Here is a 20,532-nt window from a genome sequence, read left to right as displayed (position 1 = left end):
GGGGGGGGAGCAAGATCTTCCTCAATTATTTTTATGCTTTCTAAATCAGCTCTTGTTAATTATATGATGTTCTCAGGCCAGTTACTTCACCACACCTATGAAACAGGCTAATTATACTTCCTGAAATTGTTGTGAGGATTAAATGAGACCAGCCAAGCCAAAAATGTATGTAAGAGCAGAGAACAACAAACAAAAACAGCTTACCCCAGGATGTACCCTGAGGGGATGGGATCACAAAATCTAGCACCATCACTTTCTTCCCCAAGATGGCAGCTTCCTATTTTTAAAAAAAAGCCACATATAAAGATCTTATCATTTGCCTGACACTCCCCTAATTTTTCTATTATCTAAATAAAAAGGCTGTGTTTGTATCATAGTTTTTTCTCTTTATTAAACTATTACAATAAAATCTTAGACTGTAACAGAAAAATTGGCTTTTTTTAAGTAGAAGAAATTTTTATGGTAATCATCAAAGAAATTATCTTCAAGTTTCATTTTTTTCATACCTGAGCACATGCAAGGCCACCAGAACCACCACCAATGACAATGAGGTCATAATCATATGCTGAATCTTCCTGAAGAAGCTTCTGTAATAAACCACTCTGATGTGCCTATAGTTTAATAAAAGGAAAGAATATGATATGACTTCTTTTAAAATTGTTTATTTTTATCTATGTTTAATCAGCATGGTTTTCTTTCACAAAAATCTGAAAAACAATCTATAATATTCATGTACATTAAAACTGTACATTTATCTGAATCGTCTTCAAATAAGGTCCAACTAGTTACACCATATGCCAAAGTACATGTTTGTTCATGTACTCCTGATGGGTAGGTATGTTAAATGACCCAGAGGTCATGACTTTATATGTATCAGATGAGGTCCTTTTCCTTGGGCTAATCATTAAAATGTTATATCCAAGTGCAAAAAAACAGCCAAATACCATTTGTCAAGATCCTCTGTATTTTCTTCTGTGCTATATGCTAGGCTTCCTTTTGAAAACAATGCTTATGTATCATCAGCAGGACATGCACTTCCAATATTTTCATGGTTTCTCATAAATTGATATAAACTTTGCAGCTTACTGATATATTTCCTATACAACACAAACCTTTTGGTTGTTCTTTCAGCAACAGTCATGATCCTGGCTCTGCACTATACTCCCTTGTTCACTTGGCCCTCCTTATACTCAGAAGTAGCTTAGTTGAAGTTAGAGATTCAATGTATGATTTAGTAATAGTTTTCTTTATAACTATCAGTTGCTCAATCCCATTATGTTCACTTTAAAAATGCCATGCAGGGAACCAGCTCATCCCAGGAAGCACAATGAAAGTGCTATGAAACTACAGGACTCAACAGACGGCATGTGGTTCACCGAAGGATGGATGCCCACAGAGGCTTTTGGCACAGTCTAAAAGGGACTCCTTTGCCCTCCTCACTTTAAGGTGTCCTTAGAGAAATTTGTCTCCTAAGCATCTGTCACCCAAGGAAATGCCTTTCAGTCTTCAAATAAAGTGAATAACTCTGCATCTCCAGATTCACGCTCTGTTATTATTTTCCACATTAAGATTGGCAACACCAGCACTCCTAACGGTTTTAGGGACTACAATTATATTACTTACCACCTTGTGAATTGAGTTACAGCTCCTAGGACTGATAAAGCAGACTATTACTAGATAATAATTCTAATCACAGATTAACATACAATGCAGATAATCTCTTTTCCCTCATGTAAAACATAATTCTTAATTAAAATTTCAGATGTAAATATTTAATCAATCACTCATTACTATCATTTGCATACATACATAAAGGATACAAGACAGCAGAATTGTAATAAAAGTAAACAACTAGTTATAAAATAAGAACCTTACTTAATAAACATCAGTTTTTATCTACCACTACTTAACTGACACATTCCTGTTCATTACTGTATTTTAGGAATCAAAAATCCAAAGGCCATGGGCCTTTGCAAAGCTCCCAGGGTTAGCAGTCTTGACAAAAGTTCTACTTACCCTAGCATAAAATGTTAGCATTGGTCTCATTTTACTAAATATTAAAGAGAATAGCCATTGTTTCTCTCCCCATTAGGAGAAAGAGACCAGGGTCTCCAGGGTGGCCCACCTGGTTGTCTGGCAAACTCACTCAAAACTTTCTCCTTAGTTTCTGAAGTCTGAGCTCGTAGAAAAGCTAATTTCCATCAAAGTAATCAAGATTTTTCTGAAAACCACCCTATACACTTTCCATCTTACAACTTCTAAAAGACTAATACACCCCTAAAAACTATTCTATCCCCTTTCAAATATGTTTAAAAACAAAACTTGAACAAAAAGCATTAAAAAACATATAATACCATCATTACCTGGAAAGTTTGGTCACATCCACCTATATGTACTTTATTCACAAAAATATTAGGCACAGTTCTCTGATTAGTGATCTCTGATAGCACTTCTTGAACATTGGCCCCATCATCTAAATAATAAAAAATTAAATATATAAAAACATCAAAAGAGTTCCAAACCTTTGTGAGTCAAACTAAAGTGTTACAACATTCAAATGCTCACACAGGTACTCACCCACACAAAGTCAGTGTGTTATATAATTTTATGAAATACCTTAGGAAATAAAGATCAATCTACTGATTCCTTTTAAAATAAACTCTTCTAAATTAGATTTTAATATATAATTCAATTATTATGCCAGACAAATAGGTAAGAATCCTCTTTAAAGAGCAAATATCAAGATAAAATCTGCTTGAACAGTAATAATGCAGAAAATATTTCCTACAAGCATATCTGGAAAAAAAAAGTTTTTATCCTCACCTGAGGACTTTTGCTTCTAGATAAAGAGGAAGGGAAAGAGAAACATCGATGCGAGAAAGAAGCACTGATTGGCTTTCTCTTGTATCCACCCAGACCAGGGACTGGTGCCTCGAACAGGGGTCACATGTCCCTGCACCCAGACTAGGAAATTGAACCCACAACCTTTTGCTTAGGGGGTGATACTCCAAACAACTAAACCACAACTGGTCAGGGATGAAAAATCTTTATCATCATAGTCCAAAATCTGTCCTCTATCCCCAAAAATAAAACCAGGTATTTGGTATACTCTTTAGAAAAGTCTCAAAGATTCAAGAACATTTCACTTATTAAGGTGGCTAGCTAAAAGGAGTTGGTGGGGTCCTATGAAAGCAGGAATAAATTTTTTTTCTGTTCACCACTCTGTCTCCCACCTCTATAAAACAGATGTATGTGTAAAATACTCAATTAATATTAGATCGATTAATGCTGTTTGACAAGAATTCAAAAGTATAAAGCTAAAAGATTGATGCTCTCTCCCTCATCGGTAATACAATCAGGAAATAGAGGCAGATTGTTTTCATTTATTACAGCTTAACCTATTTTGCTAGGTTACCAAATACATCTGAAATGTCTGAAGTACTTCAGTGTTAGCAGCTTATACACCTTCCTCCCACTCGTCTCAAATAACAAAAAAATATAAATTAAAAAATCTACACCAAATTATTTGTCATGCAGAGGTTCCTTTTCTACATGGTTGAACATAGATGGAAAAAGACTCATCTAACCTAAAGAGGCAAGAGTAAGTTGAAATGAACAGAGCAAATGAAAATAAGTCAATCTTGTTGATGGTTATTAAAACAACAGTACTACTAACCATTCCACTTACCAACTTGATCAAGTTCCAAGATTTTACATTCAACTCCCAAAGAAGAAAAGAGTTCTTTAACCTGTAACAAAAATTTACTTAAGTTTTACTTTTGCAAATAATGAACAGTTATGAAATATGAACACAATAATAAGAGATGTCCAAAATAAATGCTCTTCAGAAATACAAGCTCTGGCCCATTTTTAAAAAATTTTCTTCCTCTATACACCTTTCCAGAATAATCTCAGCCCAACTCTTCCCCTCTTTTACCCATTGAATCCTCAGCTTTCAACTCTATAACTTTTGCCAAATCCCTTTTCTGAACTCAAGACAGTCAAAATTATTTCTCCACCTGAAATGTCCCCTGGCACCTCACATGCAGCATGCCCAAAACAAAACTCATCTTTTTACCACAGACCTTTTCCTCTTTCTGTATTTCCTTTCAAGAGTCATTAAATCATTCCACAAATATTTATCCATCAAATACCCCCTATGTTGTCAAGAAATAACAATAGACGAGACAATCTATGCCCTCTAATAGGGGATAATTCACATTGACACCATTTACCAATTGCCTGAACAAGAAACCCCAGGGCCTTGCTACTGAAATAGAGGACAGAGGAACAGCAGCATGGGCATCACCTAGCAGCTTGTTAGAAATTGAGAATCAGGACTTGGATCAGAATCTACATTTTGACAACTCTGTGAAGCACTATGAGTCATTTTAAGGACTCCCTCCTCTGGCCACATCTTATCCTATACTAACTCCCCATCCATCCAATGAATTACTAGGTCTTAATCAATTCTCTATGTTGAATTAGTGCACCTTTCTGGTTCTCAACAGTTGCTATCTTAATTTAAGCGATTTCTCAGTAACATCCTAGGAATTCTCTCTGCATCCAACTTGGTCCCTTCCAGGTCTCTAAATTGCAGCCAAAGTGGTCATTCAAAGTCTAATTGTTACCATTACTTAAACTCTTTCAGGTCCTCAACCCTCAAGATAAAGTCCAGAGGTTCCATTCTAGTATGGAGGCATAAGGAGCCTGGCAGACTCACTCCCTAACAAAACATCCACAACTGATGAAATTATTTAAAAAAGAACCACTTAAAGTCTCTGAAAATTGTCCTAAGGGCACACACCAAATGACAAAACGCATATTTGAGAAAATCTACTAGATGTCAATAAAAACAAAGAGAGTATGAGGCACTTATGCTGCAACCCATACTCTCCCTCCTATGCCTTAGGCTACCTTGATGAAAGCTCTACTTCAAGTGGAGAACAGCCAAGGAAATGAGGTTTCCTGGTCCTTTAAGTCTAGTCACCAAAAGGGGAAGACCACCAGCATTTCTGTCTTTCTACAGTTCCAAGTAGCAAAGGCTACTTTCCTGATGAGTATGGCCAAAATCATGGGGAACCCCTTTCTCCACCGAGCCTGCACTGAGAGACCAAAGGCTTTACACTAGGCTTAAAATACTGGGGACCTGATCACCCTTGCCTCAGCTGACTTGTACGGTGCAGTTCCAGGCTGGGAGAGGTAAGCTAAGAAGAACAGAGGCTACTGCCCACGCACAGTTCTGATGGTAAAGTACGGTTGTTACTCTAAAATAATTGGGTCACTGTCCCCAGCCCAAGCTCTGGAACAAGGATCTCAGAGATTCTGCTCAGGAAAAAAGGCAAATCATAAGATTAGAGAGCTCAGAAGCTCTACCCAAAGGACATGCCTTTATTTTAAACTGTGGGAAAGTCAAGTCTAAAGGCATTCTTGAAAATAATGGGAACTGTGGTGATAAGCATTGAAGAAGAAGCTGGGAGCTCCATGACAGCAGCAAGCTGACCTGTAAGCCAGCCAATTTACCAAGAAAAAAAACAGGGAAAGACAAAGCTAAGAATAGTACTTCTAGGGTCGGAATAAGTCTCAAACTTGCTATGAAAACTATCTCTGCAAAGGGGCCTAGATTTAATTGGATAAGAGTGTGAGATAATTTACACTTCAGGGCATTGTCAAAAAAACAGTACAACCAGCCTAAAATTAGTGGGTCATAACATCTGGGTATGATACCAAGAAAGACAAAAAATATAACACAGTCAACAAGAACCCTGTTAAAATCCCAGTCATTCCAGTGTCACTGTCTACATATTCAAGTCTGTGTTCTCTGAGAAGTGACATCAAAGGCTTCATCTTTGGCCCTAGCTGGTGTGGTTCAGTGGATTGAGTAGCAACCAATGAACCAAAGGGTCATCAGTTTGTTTCCCAGTGTAAGGTACATGCATGGGTTGCAGGCCAGGTTCCCAGCACAGGGCACAAGAAATGTAACCACACATTGATGTTTCTCTCCCTCTCTAAAAATAAATAAATAAAATCTTTTTTTTTTTTTTAAAGGCTTCATCTTTGGATGAAAATAAATTTCCCTAAAATAATCCAGCCACTCACTATCAGGAAAAAAAAAGAAAAAGCCATAGACTAGGAGAGATGCAGTTTCTAAATTTGCTACAATATATTACCTAAAATGCCCAGGTTTCAACCAAAAATTACCAGACATAACAAAGAAACAGGTAAGTGGATCCATTCACAAGGGGAAAAAAGCAGGCAAGAGAAACTATCTCTGAGAGATTGAGATGTCATACCAAATACTCAAAATAGTCATTGCAAATATGCTCAAAGAATTAAAGAAAACTGTTTCAAGAGATGAATAAAGGTATAACGATGATGTCTGCTTCAATAGAAAATATCAATATACAGGTATAAATAATGAAAAAAATAACCAAATGGACATTATGGAGTTGAAAATTACAAAAACTAAAATTGAAAAGTTGACTAGTGTATCTCATCAGTTAATTGGAACTGGCAGAAAAATTGGCAAACTAGAGAATAGATCAATAGAGATTATGCAACCTTAAGAAACGGGGAAAAAGAAGAATGAAGAGAAACAGAGCCTCAGAGAAATATGGGACACTATTAAGCATACTAGTGGATACATAGTGTGAAAAACAGAAAAAGGAAAAAGGGGCAGAAAAATGTTTTTTAAAAGGTCCAAAAATACCAAATTTGATGAAAAACAGCAATCTACATTATTCAAGAAGATCAATGGCCTCAAAAAAATAACTTAATAAAAGCTCTGGAAAGTGATCAAATATCTATAGCAACCAAGTATATGTTCAATCACAAAAATTACAAATTTGAAATGGTAGAAAATTTTGTGATATTTATAGCTGTTTTTGCCCCACCCAACTCCCTGGTACTGCACGGCACAGTAAGAGGAAAGCAACAGCCCAGGCTCCAGTTATCTTTCACAGGAAAGCATAGAAACCAAATTTGCAATATTCTGGTCTGTTTAAAAAATGCTTCATTGGTCCCTGTGATGCCTAACTCAGGGTTGAGACAGTCAAAGTGGCTCGGTTCTCAAGCTAGGGGCAGCCACGAGAAGCAATCGGGCATGGTTTGTGAAAACTAAAAGAAAACTACAAATCTGACGATACCAGGGGGCAAGAGATTACAGCCAGAAGAACATAAAGCTAAGGCTCTCCCCACCCCCCGAAGAAAAAGAAAGCAGAGAGGAGACTTTTTAAAAACTTAACACTTTTTGAAGCAGCAATGTACATAGGAAAATTTGGATGATACATGAAAAAATCTTTGTACATTTCCCCCTTCAACAAATTTTTTTTACTTGAAAATTCTACACTCAATTTCTAAACTGGAAATTATGCATATGTTTTAAATTATTTTAATATTACACATTTTGCCGTGTAAAATGTGCGCCCAGGGTTTTGGCCCAAACTTCCAGAAAAAAAATTTTTCCTTATAGTTTTTAAATTCAATTATTTATTTATTCATATTTAGAAACAAAACTATTGTATTCCAGGGTATTATTTTGCATACGGTTATCATTATTGCTTTCTCAAGTTATACTTTTAATGCAGAAGCATAAATAAAAGAATTTAAAATATTTATGTAGATATGGAGTTAGTAATACCCATGTATAATGTGCATCCTTATTTTTCCCTCAATGATTTGGGTAAAATAGGTATACATTATACATGGCAAAATACAGTCTACTCTCAATCTACATCAAGAATGAAAGTATGTACAACATCAACCCAAACGAGATTTCAGCATGCCTTTACTTTCTGCTCTCTTGCCTCCCTGATTCTGTTGACTTCTCTTGGCCATACATGGAACCTATGACTAAAATTGCTAGGCCCCATATTCTGTGTAAGGGCCACCTAAGTATATGTTCGTATAGCTGCTAGTGCTGCTCCTGGGGTCACTTAGCAAGGGGCATGGGGCACTCTGAGGACAGATGCTGCTTGTTTGGGAGATTTAGGATATGTCCTTAGCATGAGCCAAGACAGGTTGTATAGAAAAGCTACTTGAAATGGAGTGGGTGGGTTTGCATGTAGGGTGCCATAAAGAAAGTCTCAGGAGAATTACAAGGGTCAGGCGAACAGTGTTAGTCTGGTTGATGATGACTCAGATATGTTGTCTACCTACTGTTTCTACAGGGGGAAAGCTCAACAAAGGTACAGAGGCCTGTGCAAGCACTTCTGTCAAGGAAAAAGCTGCACCTCCAACCCTTGCCCCCAATCCAGACAATTCAGTTCTTGCCTATATGTCCCTGGTGCCTTGTGAGCTGCTCCTCCAATGCTGGAACTCAAAGCAAGTAAGTCTGAGTAAGTTTGTGTGCAGGATCTTTAAGAGGAAGGCCTGGGTTTCCCGAAGCCCTCCTTCTCACTCAACCACAAACCTTGTTGGTTTTTATAGCCAGATGTTATGAAGACTTCTCTTCCTGGCACTGGAACCCTGGGCTTGGGAACCTGGTGTGGGACTGGGACCCCTCACTACTCAGGGGGGACCTCTGCAGCAAAGATAACCCTCCCAGTTTTTAACTGCCACACATGAGTGTGGCATCCAGCTGTTTCAAGTTTTTACCCCTCCAACCAGTCTCAATGTGTCTTCTTCTTTATATCCATAGTGAGCACTTCTATCCAGCTATATTTCAGGAGTTTCTGAATGACAGATGCTCTGTAGAATGAGAGTACAGTGAATACTCTCACTGTAAATGCTTACATTAAAAAAGAACAAAGATATTAAGTCAACAATCTAATCTTACACCTTAAGGAATAAGAAAGACAACACAACTAAATTCAAAGCCAGCAAAAGGAAACAAAAGATTAGAACAGAAATAAAAAAATAGAGAATAGAAAAACAATACAGAAAATCAACAAAACAAAGAGTTGGTTCTTGGGAAAAAAAATACAAAATTGACATACCCTAAGAGAAAAGTAGAGAAGACTCAAATAACTAAAGTCATATGAAAGAAGGACTGTTACTACTATTTTTAAAAAAAGGATTGCAAGAGAGTATTATGAACAGCTGTATGCTAACAAATTGGATAATCTAGATGAAATGTATAAATTCCTAGGCACACACAACCTACTAAGACTGAATTGTTAATAAATAGAAAATATGAGTAGACCTAAAACTAGTAGGGAGACTGAATGAGTAATAAAAATCCTCCCAATGAAGAAAAACCCAGGACCATATGGTTTCACTGGTGAATTCTACCAAACACATAAAGAATGAACACCATCCTCCTCAAACTCTTCCAAAAAACTGAAGACGGAACACTTCAAAACTCACCCTATCAGGCCAGCATTACCCTGACACCAAAGCCAAACAAAGATACTACAAGAAAACTACAGGCCAATATCCCTGATAAATATGACACAAAAATTCTCGCAATACAATTCCAACAGCATATTAAAAATATTATACACGATGACCAAGTGGGATTTATTTCTAAAATCCAAGGATAGTTCAATATAGACATAGATCAATGTAATACACCACATTAACAAGATGGAGGAAAAAAACCACATGATCATCTCAATGGATGAAGAAAAAATATTTTTAAAACAACCCAACATCTTTCATGACAAAAACGTTCAATAAACTAAGAACAGAAGGAAACTCCCCAACACACTAAAAGCCATATATGAAAAGTCCAAAGCTAATATCATACTTGATGGTGAAAGTATCTCCTCTAAGATCAGAAAAAAGAGAAGTATGCCCACTTTTGCCACTACTACTCAACGTAGTATGGGAAGTCCCAGCCAGAGAAATAAAGCAAAATAAAGAGATGAAAATGAATCCAACTTGGAAAAGTAAAATGACCTCTGTTCACTGGTAAAATAATCTTATGTGTAAAAACCTTAAAGACTGTTACAAAAAAAAAAAAAAAAAAAAAAAAAACCCCAACAAAACCAAAAACCCTGTTACCTAATAAATTCAGCAAAGCTGTAGAAAAACATGATGCAAAAATCAGGTGCTTTTCTATACACTAAAAATGAACAATCAAAAAAAGAAATTGAGAAAAGAATTCTACTTACAATAACATAAACAAAAGTACCTAGGAATACGCCTAACAAGGAGTCAAAGACTTCTACACTGAAAACTACAATATGTAGCTGAAAGAATTAAAAGACACCAATAATTGGAAAGAAATCCCATGTTCATGGATTAGAAGACTTAACACTCTTAAGACATCAATACTTACCCAAAGCAATCTACAGAGTCAGTTTAATCTCTATCAAAATCCCAAAAACAAATTTTTAAGAAAGAGAAAAAGCCATCTTAAAATTCATATGGACACTCAAGAGAACCCCCAATTATCAAAAAATATTGAAAAATAAGAGCAAAGTTGGAGGTCTCACACTTCCTGATTTGAAAATTTGCTACAATGCTACAGTAAGCAAAACACTGTGGTACTGGCATAAAGATAAACATATATCAATAGAAGAAAACAGAGAGTCCAAACAGAAAGCCTCGCATATCATCAGATCAAATCGTTTTTGACAATGGTGCCAAAACCATTCAATGTGGGAAAGAACAGTCTTTTCAATATATGGTGCTGGAAAAACTGGATATCCATATGTAAAAGAATGCAGTTGGACCCTTACCTAACACCATATGCAAAAATTACCTCAAACAGATCAAAGATAGAAAGGTAGGAGCTAAGATTCTCAGAAGAAAACATAGGCCAAAAGCTTTACAACACTGGATTTGGCAATGACTTCTTGGATACGACACCTAAGGCACTCATAACAAAAGAAAACATAAGAAAATAAAAAACGGACCTCCAGTCAAGGTGACAGCATAGGTAAAAATGGCTCACCTCATCATATAACCACATCAAAATTACAACTAGAATATAGAACAGCCATCACTGAGAATGGTCAGAAATCCAGATGAATGGAAGTCTAACAACTATGGAATTAAAGAAATCACATGCATCCAGACTGGTAAGAGGGGCAGAGAAGTATAATGGGCTAGTCCCACATCCAGGTGTGGTGGGTAAAAATTTGGGAGGGATATCTCCAGAACGAGGAGTCTCAGCCCCACACCAGGCCCCAAAGCTCAAGGTTCCATTGCCAGGAAGGTAAGAGCCCATAAATACTGGCTGCAAAAACGAGCAGGATTGAGTCGATCAAAGACAACGGTAGAGTCCCAGGCAGTTCCTCTTACAGAACCCACACAAAAACTTACTCAGACTCACTCCCTCTGAGCTCTGGCACTGGGGTAGCAGATGGAAAGGCACCAGTGGCATACAGAGAGGAACTGAAATGCCTGGCATCAAGGAGGGAGCTGGGGGACAGCTTTCCCCTAGACAAAATGGTGAACAGAGACCATTTTCCCTTTTCTGAGCCCTTCCCCCACAAAGCCACAGAGCCAGCAAGTGGGTGCTACATCTGAGATTCCATCAACCTGAGCAACACTATTTGCTCCACCCTGGAGATCCTCTGAGACTCCCTCCCACCCAACTGTTACCAACCCACCCAGTGTTAATCACTGACTTTTCCATATGAATGGCTGGTCTTGGCTCATGCTTCTCAATTTCCTAAATACTATCAAATAAGCAACAGCTGGCCTCAGCAACCCTCCAGCCCCCGCACCTCTTGTTAAGTAGCCCCAGACCCAATACAAAAAGCAACCAGCCTAGATTTACAGCCTGTACACCCAGGAAACCCCAGAGCCTTTGCACCCCTTAGGCAGCAACAGACCATGTCGGAGCATCACCACCCTGCCCTTGCATGGCTGATCCTCCACAGACGGCAGAAGCTGGTGGTCAGTGGTCATAGCCAGTCCTTGTATCTGACAACCCTGAGTAAATCCCTCCCATTGACCTGCCAAAAGCAATCAAGGGTCAAGTACAAGAGGAAGGTGTACTCAGCCCACACAAAGGGCACACGTGAGGTACCCAGCTTGGATGAGAGAAGAGGCTGTGACACTGTAATCTACAGGATACCCACTACATCACGCTGCATTACCAAGACAGGGAGTCATAGCAGAGGTCTACCTAATACACAGAAACAAACACAGGGAGGCTGCCAAAACGAGGAGACAAAGAAACATGGCCCAAATGAAAGAACAGGTCAAAAACTCCAGAAAAGAATTAGACGAAACGGAGATAAGCAATCTATCAGATGCAGAGTTCAAAACACTAGTTATTAGGATGCTCAAGGAACTTAGTGAGGAACTGAAGGGCATAAAAAAGATCCAGTCACAAATGAAGGGTACACTAATTGAAATAAAGAACAATTTACAGAGAAACAACAGGAGACTGGATGAAGCCAAGAATCAAATCAATGATCTGGAACCTACAAAAGCAAGAAGAAAACAAAACAAAACAAAAAACCCTTCAATCAGAACAACAAGAAACAGAAAAAGCAAGGATAGTATAAGCAGCATCTGGGACAACTTGAAGAGGTCCAACATTTGCATCACAGGAGAATAGAGAAAAGTTTGGTGCCTTACCCAGAAGGAAAAGAAAGAGAAGCAAGAAACTGAAAATCTATTTGAAAAAAATAATGAAAGAAACCTTCCTAATTTGGTGAAGCAAATAGACATACAAGTCCAGGAAGCACCCAGAGTCCCAAACAAGATGGATGCAAAGAGACCCACTCCAAGACATATCATAATTAAAATGCCAAAGTTTAAAGATAAAGAGAGAATCTTAAAAGCAGCCAGAGAAAAGCAGTTAGTTACCTACAGGGGAGTTCCCATAAGACTGTCAACTGATTTCTCAAAAGTAACTTTGTGGACTAGAAGGGAATGGCAAGAAATATTCAAAGTCATGAAAAGTAGGGACCTACAACCAAGATTGTTCTGCCCAGCAAAGCTATCATTTAGAATTGAAGGGCATATAAAGAGCTTCCCTGACAAGAAAAAAACTTAAAGGAGTTCATCATCACCAAACCATTATTAATTCAAATGTCAAAGGGACCTATTTTAGGAAACTGATGACCAAAACTATGAACAATAAAATGGCAATAAATACATATCTATCGATAATTGAATCTAAAAAACAAACTAAGCAAACAAGAACAGATACAGAATTTTGGATACAGAGAGTGTTTTGATGGTTGCCAGATGACAGGGTGGTGTAGGGGAATGGGTGAAAAGTTAAGGGGATTAAGGAGTACATGCCCTGGCTGGTGTGGCTCAGAGGATTGAGTGCCGGTCTGCGAACCAATGGGTCGCTGTTTCAATCCCAGTCAGGGCACATGCCTGGGTTGTGGGCCAAGGTCCCCAGTGGGGGGTGCAAGAGAGGCAACCACACATCGATGTTTTTCTCCCTTCTTTTTCTCCTTCCCTTTCCCTCTCTCTCTAAAAAAATAAATAAAAATCTTTTTTAAAAAAGGGAGTACAAATAGGTAGTTACCAAACAGCCATGGGTATGGAAAGTACAGTATAGGGAACAGAATAGCCAAAGAACTTATATGCATGACCCATGGACATGAACAATTATGTGGGGATTGCCTGAGGGAATGATGAGTGCTGAGTGGAGGGTGCAAAGGGGCGAAAAATTGGGACAAATGTAATAGAACACTCAGAAGTATAATTTAAAAAAGAAAACAAATTGGACCTCATGAAAATTAAAAACCTTGTGCATCAAAGCCAACTATCAACTGAGTAAAAAGGCAACCCCCAGAACTAGAGAGATTATTTGTAAATCACATATCTAGATAAAGGATTCATATCTAGAATATACAGAGAGAACTTCTACGACTAGACAGAAAACAATTTTTAAAATGGCTAAGCACCTGAAATGACATTTTTCCAAAGAAGATACTGACCGTTCACAAATGGCAAATAGGGACATGAAAAGATATTCAATATCACTAGCCTTTAGGGAAATCCAATTCAAAACCACAGAGCTATCACTACCCATTTAGGATATTATAAAAAACACCCACAAAAAATGAATTTTGACAAAGATGTGGAGAAATCCGAGCCTTTGTGCACTGTTGAGAATGTAAAAGGGGTGCATCCACTATGGAAAGCAGTACGGTGGCCTACTCAAAAAATTAAAAATAGAAATATCATATAATCTAGCAATTCCACCTTTGGGGATATGTCTAAAAGAATCATAAGAGGAACTTAAACAGCTATCTGTACATCCATGTTCACAGCAGCACTATTCATAAAAGCCAAATGGATGAATGTCAAGGACATTATGCTCATAAAACAAGTCTTTCATGAATGGACAAATATTGCATGATTCCACTTACATGCAGCAACTAGAGTAGTCAAATTCACAGAGCCAGATAGTAGAATGGAGGTTTCCAGGGGCTTGAGTAGGGAAAATGGGGGAACATAGTTCAATCAATACAGAGCCTCAGTTGGGGAATACGAAAAAAGTTCTGTGGTGATGGTTACAAAACAATGTAAATGTGCTAATGCTACAGAACTCTTAAATGGTTAAAATAGTAAAGCAGCTGACCAATGAAAGTTTATATTTTTAATCCACATTATGTATAAGTCAGGATTGGCTTAAAATTAATGTGGAGAAGGAGTTTTTAAAAAAGGGGGGCATTTTCTTCACAGTTTTGGCCATTATTTTTATCTGACTAATGGTAACTTCCTCAGTAGCCTACCTGCCTCTACATGTGATCTAGTCTTCACGACATGATACTGTACAAAGGGAACCCCAAAGATTCCACCAAAAAACTACCAGAGCTGATAAATGAATTCAGCAAAGTAGCAGGATACAAAATATCCAGAAATCAGTTGTGTTGTATATGCCCATAACAAACTAACAGAAAGGGAAATTAACAGTCCTATTCATAATTGCTACTAAAGAATAAAACACCAAAGAATACAGCTAACATAGGATGTAAAAGGCCTGTACTTGGAAAATTTATAAGACACAGTAGAAAGAAAGAGAAGAAGGTACAAATAAGTGGAAGCACATACTGTGTTCATAGATAGAAGAATTAGCATAATTAAAATGTCCATACTACCCACAGCAATCTATAGATTCAATGCAATTCCTATCAAGATTCTAATGGCATATTCCACAGAACTAGAACAAATATTTCAAAAATTTATATGGAATCACAAAAGGCTTTGCATAGCAACCGTGATCCTGAGAAAGAAGAACAAAGTTGCGGGAATCACGCTACCTAAAGTGAAACTATACTATAAAACCATAGTAATCAAAATAGCATGGCACTGGCATTAAAAACAGACACATAGATGAATGGAACAGGATAAGAAATCCAAAAATAAACCCACGCCATTATAATCAATTGATATTCGATAGTTTATGCATTAAATGATGTTGGCAAAATCGGACAGGTATGGACAGAAAAATGAAATGAAACCACCTTCTTACACCATACACAAGAATAAGTTCAAAATGGATCAAAGACTTAAATGTTAGACCCAAAACCACAAAAATCATAGAAGAAAACATAGGCAGCAAAATCTCAGACTTTGCTTGTAGCAATATTTTATGGGATGTATCTCCCCAGGCAAGGGAAACAAAAGAAAAAATAGACAAATGGGACTACATCAAACTAAGAAGTTTTTGCACAGCAAAGGAAATCATCAACAAAATAAAAAGACAACCCACAGAATGAGAACATATTCGCCAATACATTTGATAAGTGGTTAATATCCAAAATTTATAAAGAACTCGCAAAACTCAACACCAAAAAAAACAACCCAATTTAAGAAATGGGCAAAGGACCTGAACAGACACTTCTCCAAAGAGGACATACAGATAACCAATGACATATGAAAAGATGCTCATGTCACTAATCATCAGGGAAATACAAAATAAAACCACAATTAGACACCATCTCACCCTGTCAGAATGGCTATCATCAATAAATCAACAAACAGGAAATTCTGGCGAAGATGTGGAGAAAGGGGTACAGTTGCACTGCCTTTCGCACTGTTGGTAGGAATGCAGACTGGTGCATCCACTGTGGAAAGCAGTGTGGAGATACCTCAAAAACTTAAAAATGGATCTGCCTTTTGACCCAGCGATCCCACTTCCGGAAATATATCCAAAGGAACCCAAAACACTAAATCAAAAGACCATAAGCACCACTATGTTCACTGCAGCGTTATTTACAGTCACCAAGAAGATATGTAAGCAGCCCTAATGTCCATCAGTAGATGAGTGGATAAAACAACTATTCCACATTTACACAATGGGATACTACTCAGCTATAAAAAAGAAGAAAATTTTACCCTTCGAGACAGTATGGATGGACCTGGAAAACATTATGCTAAGTGAGATAAGCCATTCAGAGAAAGACAAATACCATATGATTTCACTCATAGGAGGAATCTAATGAAAAAACTCAACTAACAAGGAAAATGGAGACAGACTCATAGATGGAGACCAGAATGATAGCTAGTGGGGGAGGGGTGAAGGGACTGAGCAAAAAGGAGAAAGGATTCATGGCAATGGACAACAGTGTAGGGATTTTCGGGGGGAGAGGCATATAAGGTAATGGGAAAAAATACAATAAAGATTAGATCAAAGTAAACTAAATTTTAAAAATAAAAAATAGAGATCAGAGCCTGGAAACGGCCCAATGCATATGTGAGAGCATTCAAGTTACTGTGGAAAGCATGGACTGTCCAATAAATGGAGCAGAGACAGCTGATAAGCCATAAAGAAAAAAATGAAATGGATCCCCACTTACTGTCAGCCTCAAGTCCAGGTAGAATAAAGAAGGTATGAAAAGCACACTCTAAAATTTAAGACCTAAAACAGATGCATTATCTTAATGATCTCAGAGTAGAAACAGATTTCTTAAAATAAGAAACAAAAATCACAAACCTTAAAGAAAAAGAATGATAGATTGAACTGTTGTTAGGAGATAGCATAGGAAGAATCCTGAGACTGCGCTACTGTTGCTGGCCAGCGACTAAGGTGTCCTGGTTGCCAGGCAATACCTATAATAGGCCGCTAGGAATGCAGGGCCATAGGGGAAATAAAGGCAGGGCTCTCACTATTGCAATCTAACAAAGAACTTAACAAAGGAAGCTAAAAGCAAAGGAGGATGTGCCTCACCTATTTACCCAGGAAATCTGAGTCTGGTCCGAGAAGGCTGCCAGGCACTCCAAATAACATAAGCAACCTATGTTAGTAGGGTGGCGGGAGTGAGCCCTTGAAAGTCCACGAGTATCATATCTCCACTAGCTGGGAAAAGGAAAACCTTGAGATTGTGTATTCATCCCAAAGCCTAGAAGGGAGAAGGGGAGGGGGACTACAGTGACCAAAAGAAAAACCCCATAATCAACTTTGGTTAACTGCCTGCCTCCCGTCACATGCAAAATAAACAAAATGAAGAAAGAGTCCGAAGCAAGACAAGGATTCAGGATAACAGACCTCACCCAGACATACATTTAGACAGTCACATCCCCATGGAAAGCTGGCACTACTTTTACCCTCCAAACAAAATGGAACTCCCTCACCCCCATCCTGCCAACTATGTAAGTCCACGGAACAAAGGACTCGTGCTCTTCTCTTGGTTCGTAGCTCTCTTGCCACATGGTAGGGACCCCTGGCCACTCAGTCACTGGCCCCCAGGCCCCTGGGCACCCCTTTTTGGCCACCCGGCCTCTGGCCATCCTTGCTCTAGCTCTCCCATTCACTAATAAACTTTGCTTGCATGCTAACAGGCTCGCTAACAGACCTATAATTCTTTACTGCATCACCGAGAAGAACAAGGGTTTCTCCGGTAACAAAAGTACATTAAACTTTAAACTTTAGTTAACCAAAAGATCCCATAAAGAGTATGAGGGCGAAAAAAAATCTGGGAGATTTCCTAATACATACAACCAAAGAACTAATATCCAAAATATAAAGAAGACCTACAAATCAATACAAAAATAAAACCTGAGGAAAAAAGCAAAAGGCCTGAAAGTTTCACAGAAAATGCAAATGACCCATAAACACATGAAAAGATGTTCAACAGGAAATGTAAAACTAAAGCCACAACAAAATACCATTTCATTATTGCCAGAATGCAAGCAATAGTTAACTATATCAGCTGTTGACAAGGATATGAAGCAAAAGAGGACTGTTACCCACTGCCAGTGGGAGAATAAACTGGTATAACAGCTTAGAAAAATAGTTTGTTATCACCTAGTTAAGGTCGAAATCATTCATCTTCTATCACGAGCAATTCAGCTTCAAGATAACTACAGAAAGTCTTACATATGCACTGAAGGATATGTATAAGGACACGGATTGCTGTAATGCTTTTAAGAGCAAAATAGAAACAGCAGAATCAATAAACTGTGGTATGATTCCACTTACATAAAGTACCAAAACAGACCAAAAGGAACAAACTGCTTTCAGGAGTCTATGTGTATTTCATAAAAATGCAAAGAAAAGCAAGAAATTTTGGATAGTGGTTCACTCTAATGGCAGAGGAGAATGTAATCAGGGAGAGACATCCAAGTAGGCTTCCAGAGTACTAGCTTGTTTCTTTATTCTTTAAGATGTATATGCACGTTTTATGAAACATGTAAGGCAATGCATACTTAAAAATAAATTTGAAAACAAAGCCTAGAATTTCATCAAACTCCCCAAGTTTATGCTTTTTCATATTCCATTTCAACTTTCTGATAAGTACAGTTAAAAATATTAGTCTCTATTATTCAGATGGGGTTATCTTCCAAAAGTTCATTTCCAATTTGGTTATTTTAAACCTCAGAACAAACCTCTCCATAGAAATGCTAGATTCCCAGCTAGTCCACAACGTTAAAGCACTATGAAATATAGCAGAAATTACATTACCTCGTGCCACCTTCACACCCTTCCTCGTTCACTTTACCAAATATAGAAACCAAAGCTCCGCAGAATTCTGTAACCTGGTCAAGGTCAAGCAGTTAGGAAGTTGGATCTGTCTCCAGCTCTAGTCTACTACTACCAAGTCCTGGCCTCTCCCTGCACTACTCTTATCAGGCCAAAAGTTTTTAGAAATATCTTTTATTCTTCTGGATAAACACTTGATAAGTAAGCCAACATCAGGCTAAAAACTAGGAGGGAAAGGACGAGCGGTTAACCCCACAGGCCGCGGTCCTAGAACATTTCTGCGGAGTCTAGGCGGTCACGGTAACTCCGAGAGGCCGCGCAGCTTGGCCGCCTCTGCCACCGAGCCACAGGAGCAGACCAAAAGGTCCTGATCGTGGTTTCGTGTAAACCACCCCGGAAAACGGGTCCCGGCCCGCCGAGCGGTTGCTGGGCCTCGTGGGTGTACTTCCGAGAGTGGAGCATGTATCGCTTCGGTCCGAGGTCCGGGGTCGCAAGACAGAAGACGAGCTGGGGCTCCCGAAGACCAGGTCTCCCCGAAGGCTGTGACAAGATTTCCCGAGCCGGCCCCGGCCCCGGCCCGGCCCCGGCCCCAGCCCCGCCCCCGCCCCCGCCCCCGCCCCGCCCCGCCCCCGCCCCACCTACCCGCGTGCTGTGCGGACAGTAGCTCTTGCTGAAAATCATCACTCGGTTCCCCTCGATGAGGCCCAAGAGGCGGCGCCGCAGTTTTTCGCGGGCCTCGGACGACTGGCGACTGGTTCCGGGGGAAGACAGGCGGGCCCGGCGAACCGGCAGTGACATGGGCACGCCGTGGACACCCCCCAGGCGGCGGTTGGGGACGTTGTCCACCTTCACCGGCCCCGGCGACGTCTGCGCCCGCGGCGGCGGCGGCGGCGGCTGTTGTGCCAGGGTGTCAGTGTCACTCCCGGCCAGGCCGGACCTGGCCTGCTCAGGATGACCGATACTCCTGCGGAGTGCCCAGAGCTGAGGTTGAAAGGAGGAACCGCAAGCACCGCCCCCGCTCCCCACCCGCCACAAATCCCAGACCGCCGCTGGCCCGGTCTCCCAGCGTGGCCCCGCCCCTAGGACAGTCCCGCCCCCCGGCGCAGCCCAGTCACGTGGTGCAGCCTCACCGCACCGCCTACGTCTAGGCTGCAGTGCCGGGGTCATCTACCTTTCGAAATTGGTTGGATGCAAACCTGTGTACTTTCACGCTGCGGATCCTTATTACGACTTTGGTGCACGTCCCGGGACAGCTCAGTCTCAGTGATGCCATCCGTGGGTGCCTTCTGTGAGGACTTTACATGCCTTGTAATGTACACCAGCCCCTTAAGCCACCTTAAAAACATTCTTCAATGAGGATAAATGTCTGAACCTTACGGAAATTGTGAATAAAGCAAGCCATCTTTAGAAAAAAAATGTTTCTTTTTACAGTTTATTTCCCACAAACTAAAAGAACAACACTACGATCCCTATCACAACGCAGTTTCAAAATTAGTTTCCTAGGTTGCTTCAGCTAAGTCCCTACCCAATACATAGAATTCTGGAGGCCGCTCTAACAAACGGACCCTGAAATCATCTGTGACAGGCAGGAATCCTTTATCCATTATTTGAGTGCGTGCGTAGGAGGAGGATGAACGAAACCCCACCAAAGAGAGGGGTTCAACCACAGGACCAGCAAGCATGGCCTAGTTGTCTCAGGTGCCATCCCCTGACATGCTCCCTCTATCCTTGTGCCTCAG

General features: G+C 39.6%; 1 protein-coding gene across 1 annotated transcript in view; it reads right to left on the bottom strand.

Annotated features, from left to right (window-relative positions):
* Positions 1 to 19,783, bottom strand: part of TXNRD3 (thioredoxin reductase 3) — a 65,092-nt gene extending 45,309 nt beyond the window's left edge. The window contains exons 1-5 of the mRNA XM_054587295.1: positions 19,436 to 19,783; positions 3,689 to 3,749; positions 2,364 to 2,473; positions 507 to 611; positions 205 to 277 (exon numbers count right to left, since the gene is read on the bottom strand). Of these exons, the coding sequence (XP_054443270.1) occupies positions 205 to 277; positions 507 to 611; positions 2,364 to 2,473; positions 3,689 to 3,749; positions 19,436 to 19,591 (505 nt within the window). The 5' untranslated portion in view covers positions 19,592 to 19,783. The remainder of the gene's footprint in view (positions 1 to 204; positions 278 to 506; positions 612 to 2,363; positions 2,474 to 3,688; positions 3,750 to 19,435) is intronic.
* Positions 19,784 to 20,532: the final 749 nt, after the last annotated feature.

This window comes from Pteronotus mesoamericanus, unplaced genomic scaffold (assembly GCF_021234165.1).
Source record: "Pteronotus mesoamericanus isolate MK-2021 breed Mesoamerican mustached bat unplaced genomic scaffold, CSHL_Meso_final scaffold_118, whole genome shotgun sequence".
NCBI classification, from domain to species: Eukaryota; Metazoa; Chordata; class Mammalia; order Chiroptera; family Mormoopidae; genus Pteronotus; species Pteronotus mesoamericanus.
Note: the sequence above shows the minus strand (reverse complement) of the source record. Positions and strands in the feature narration are given on the sequence as shown.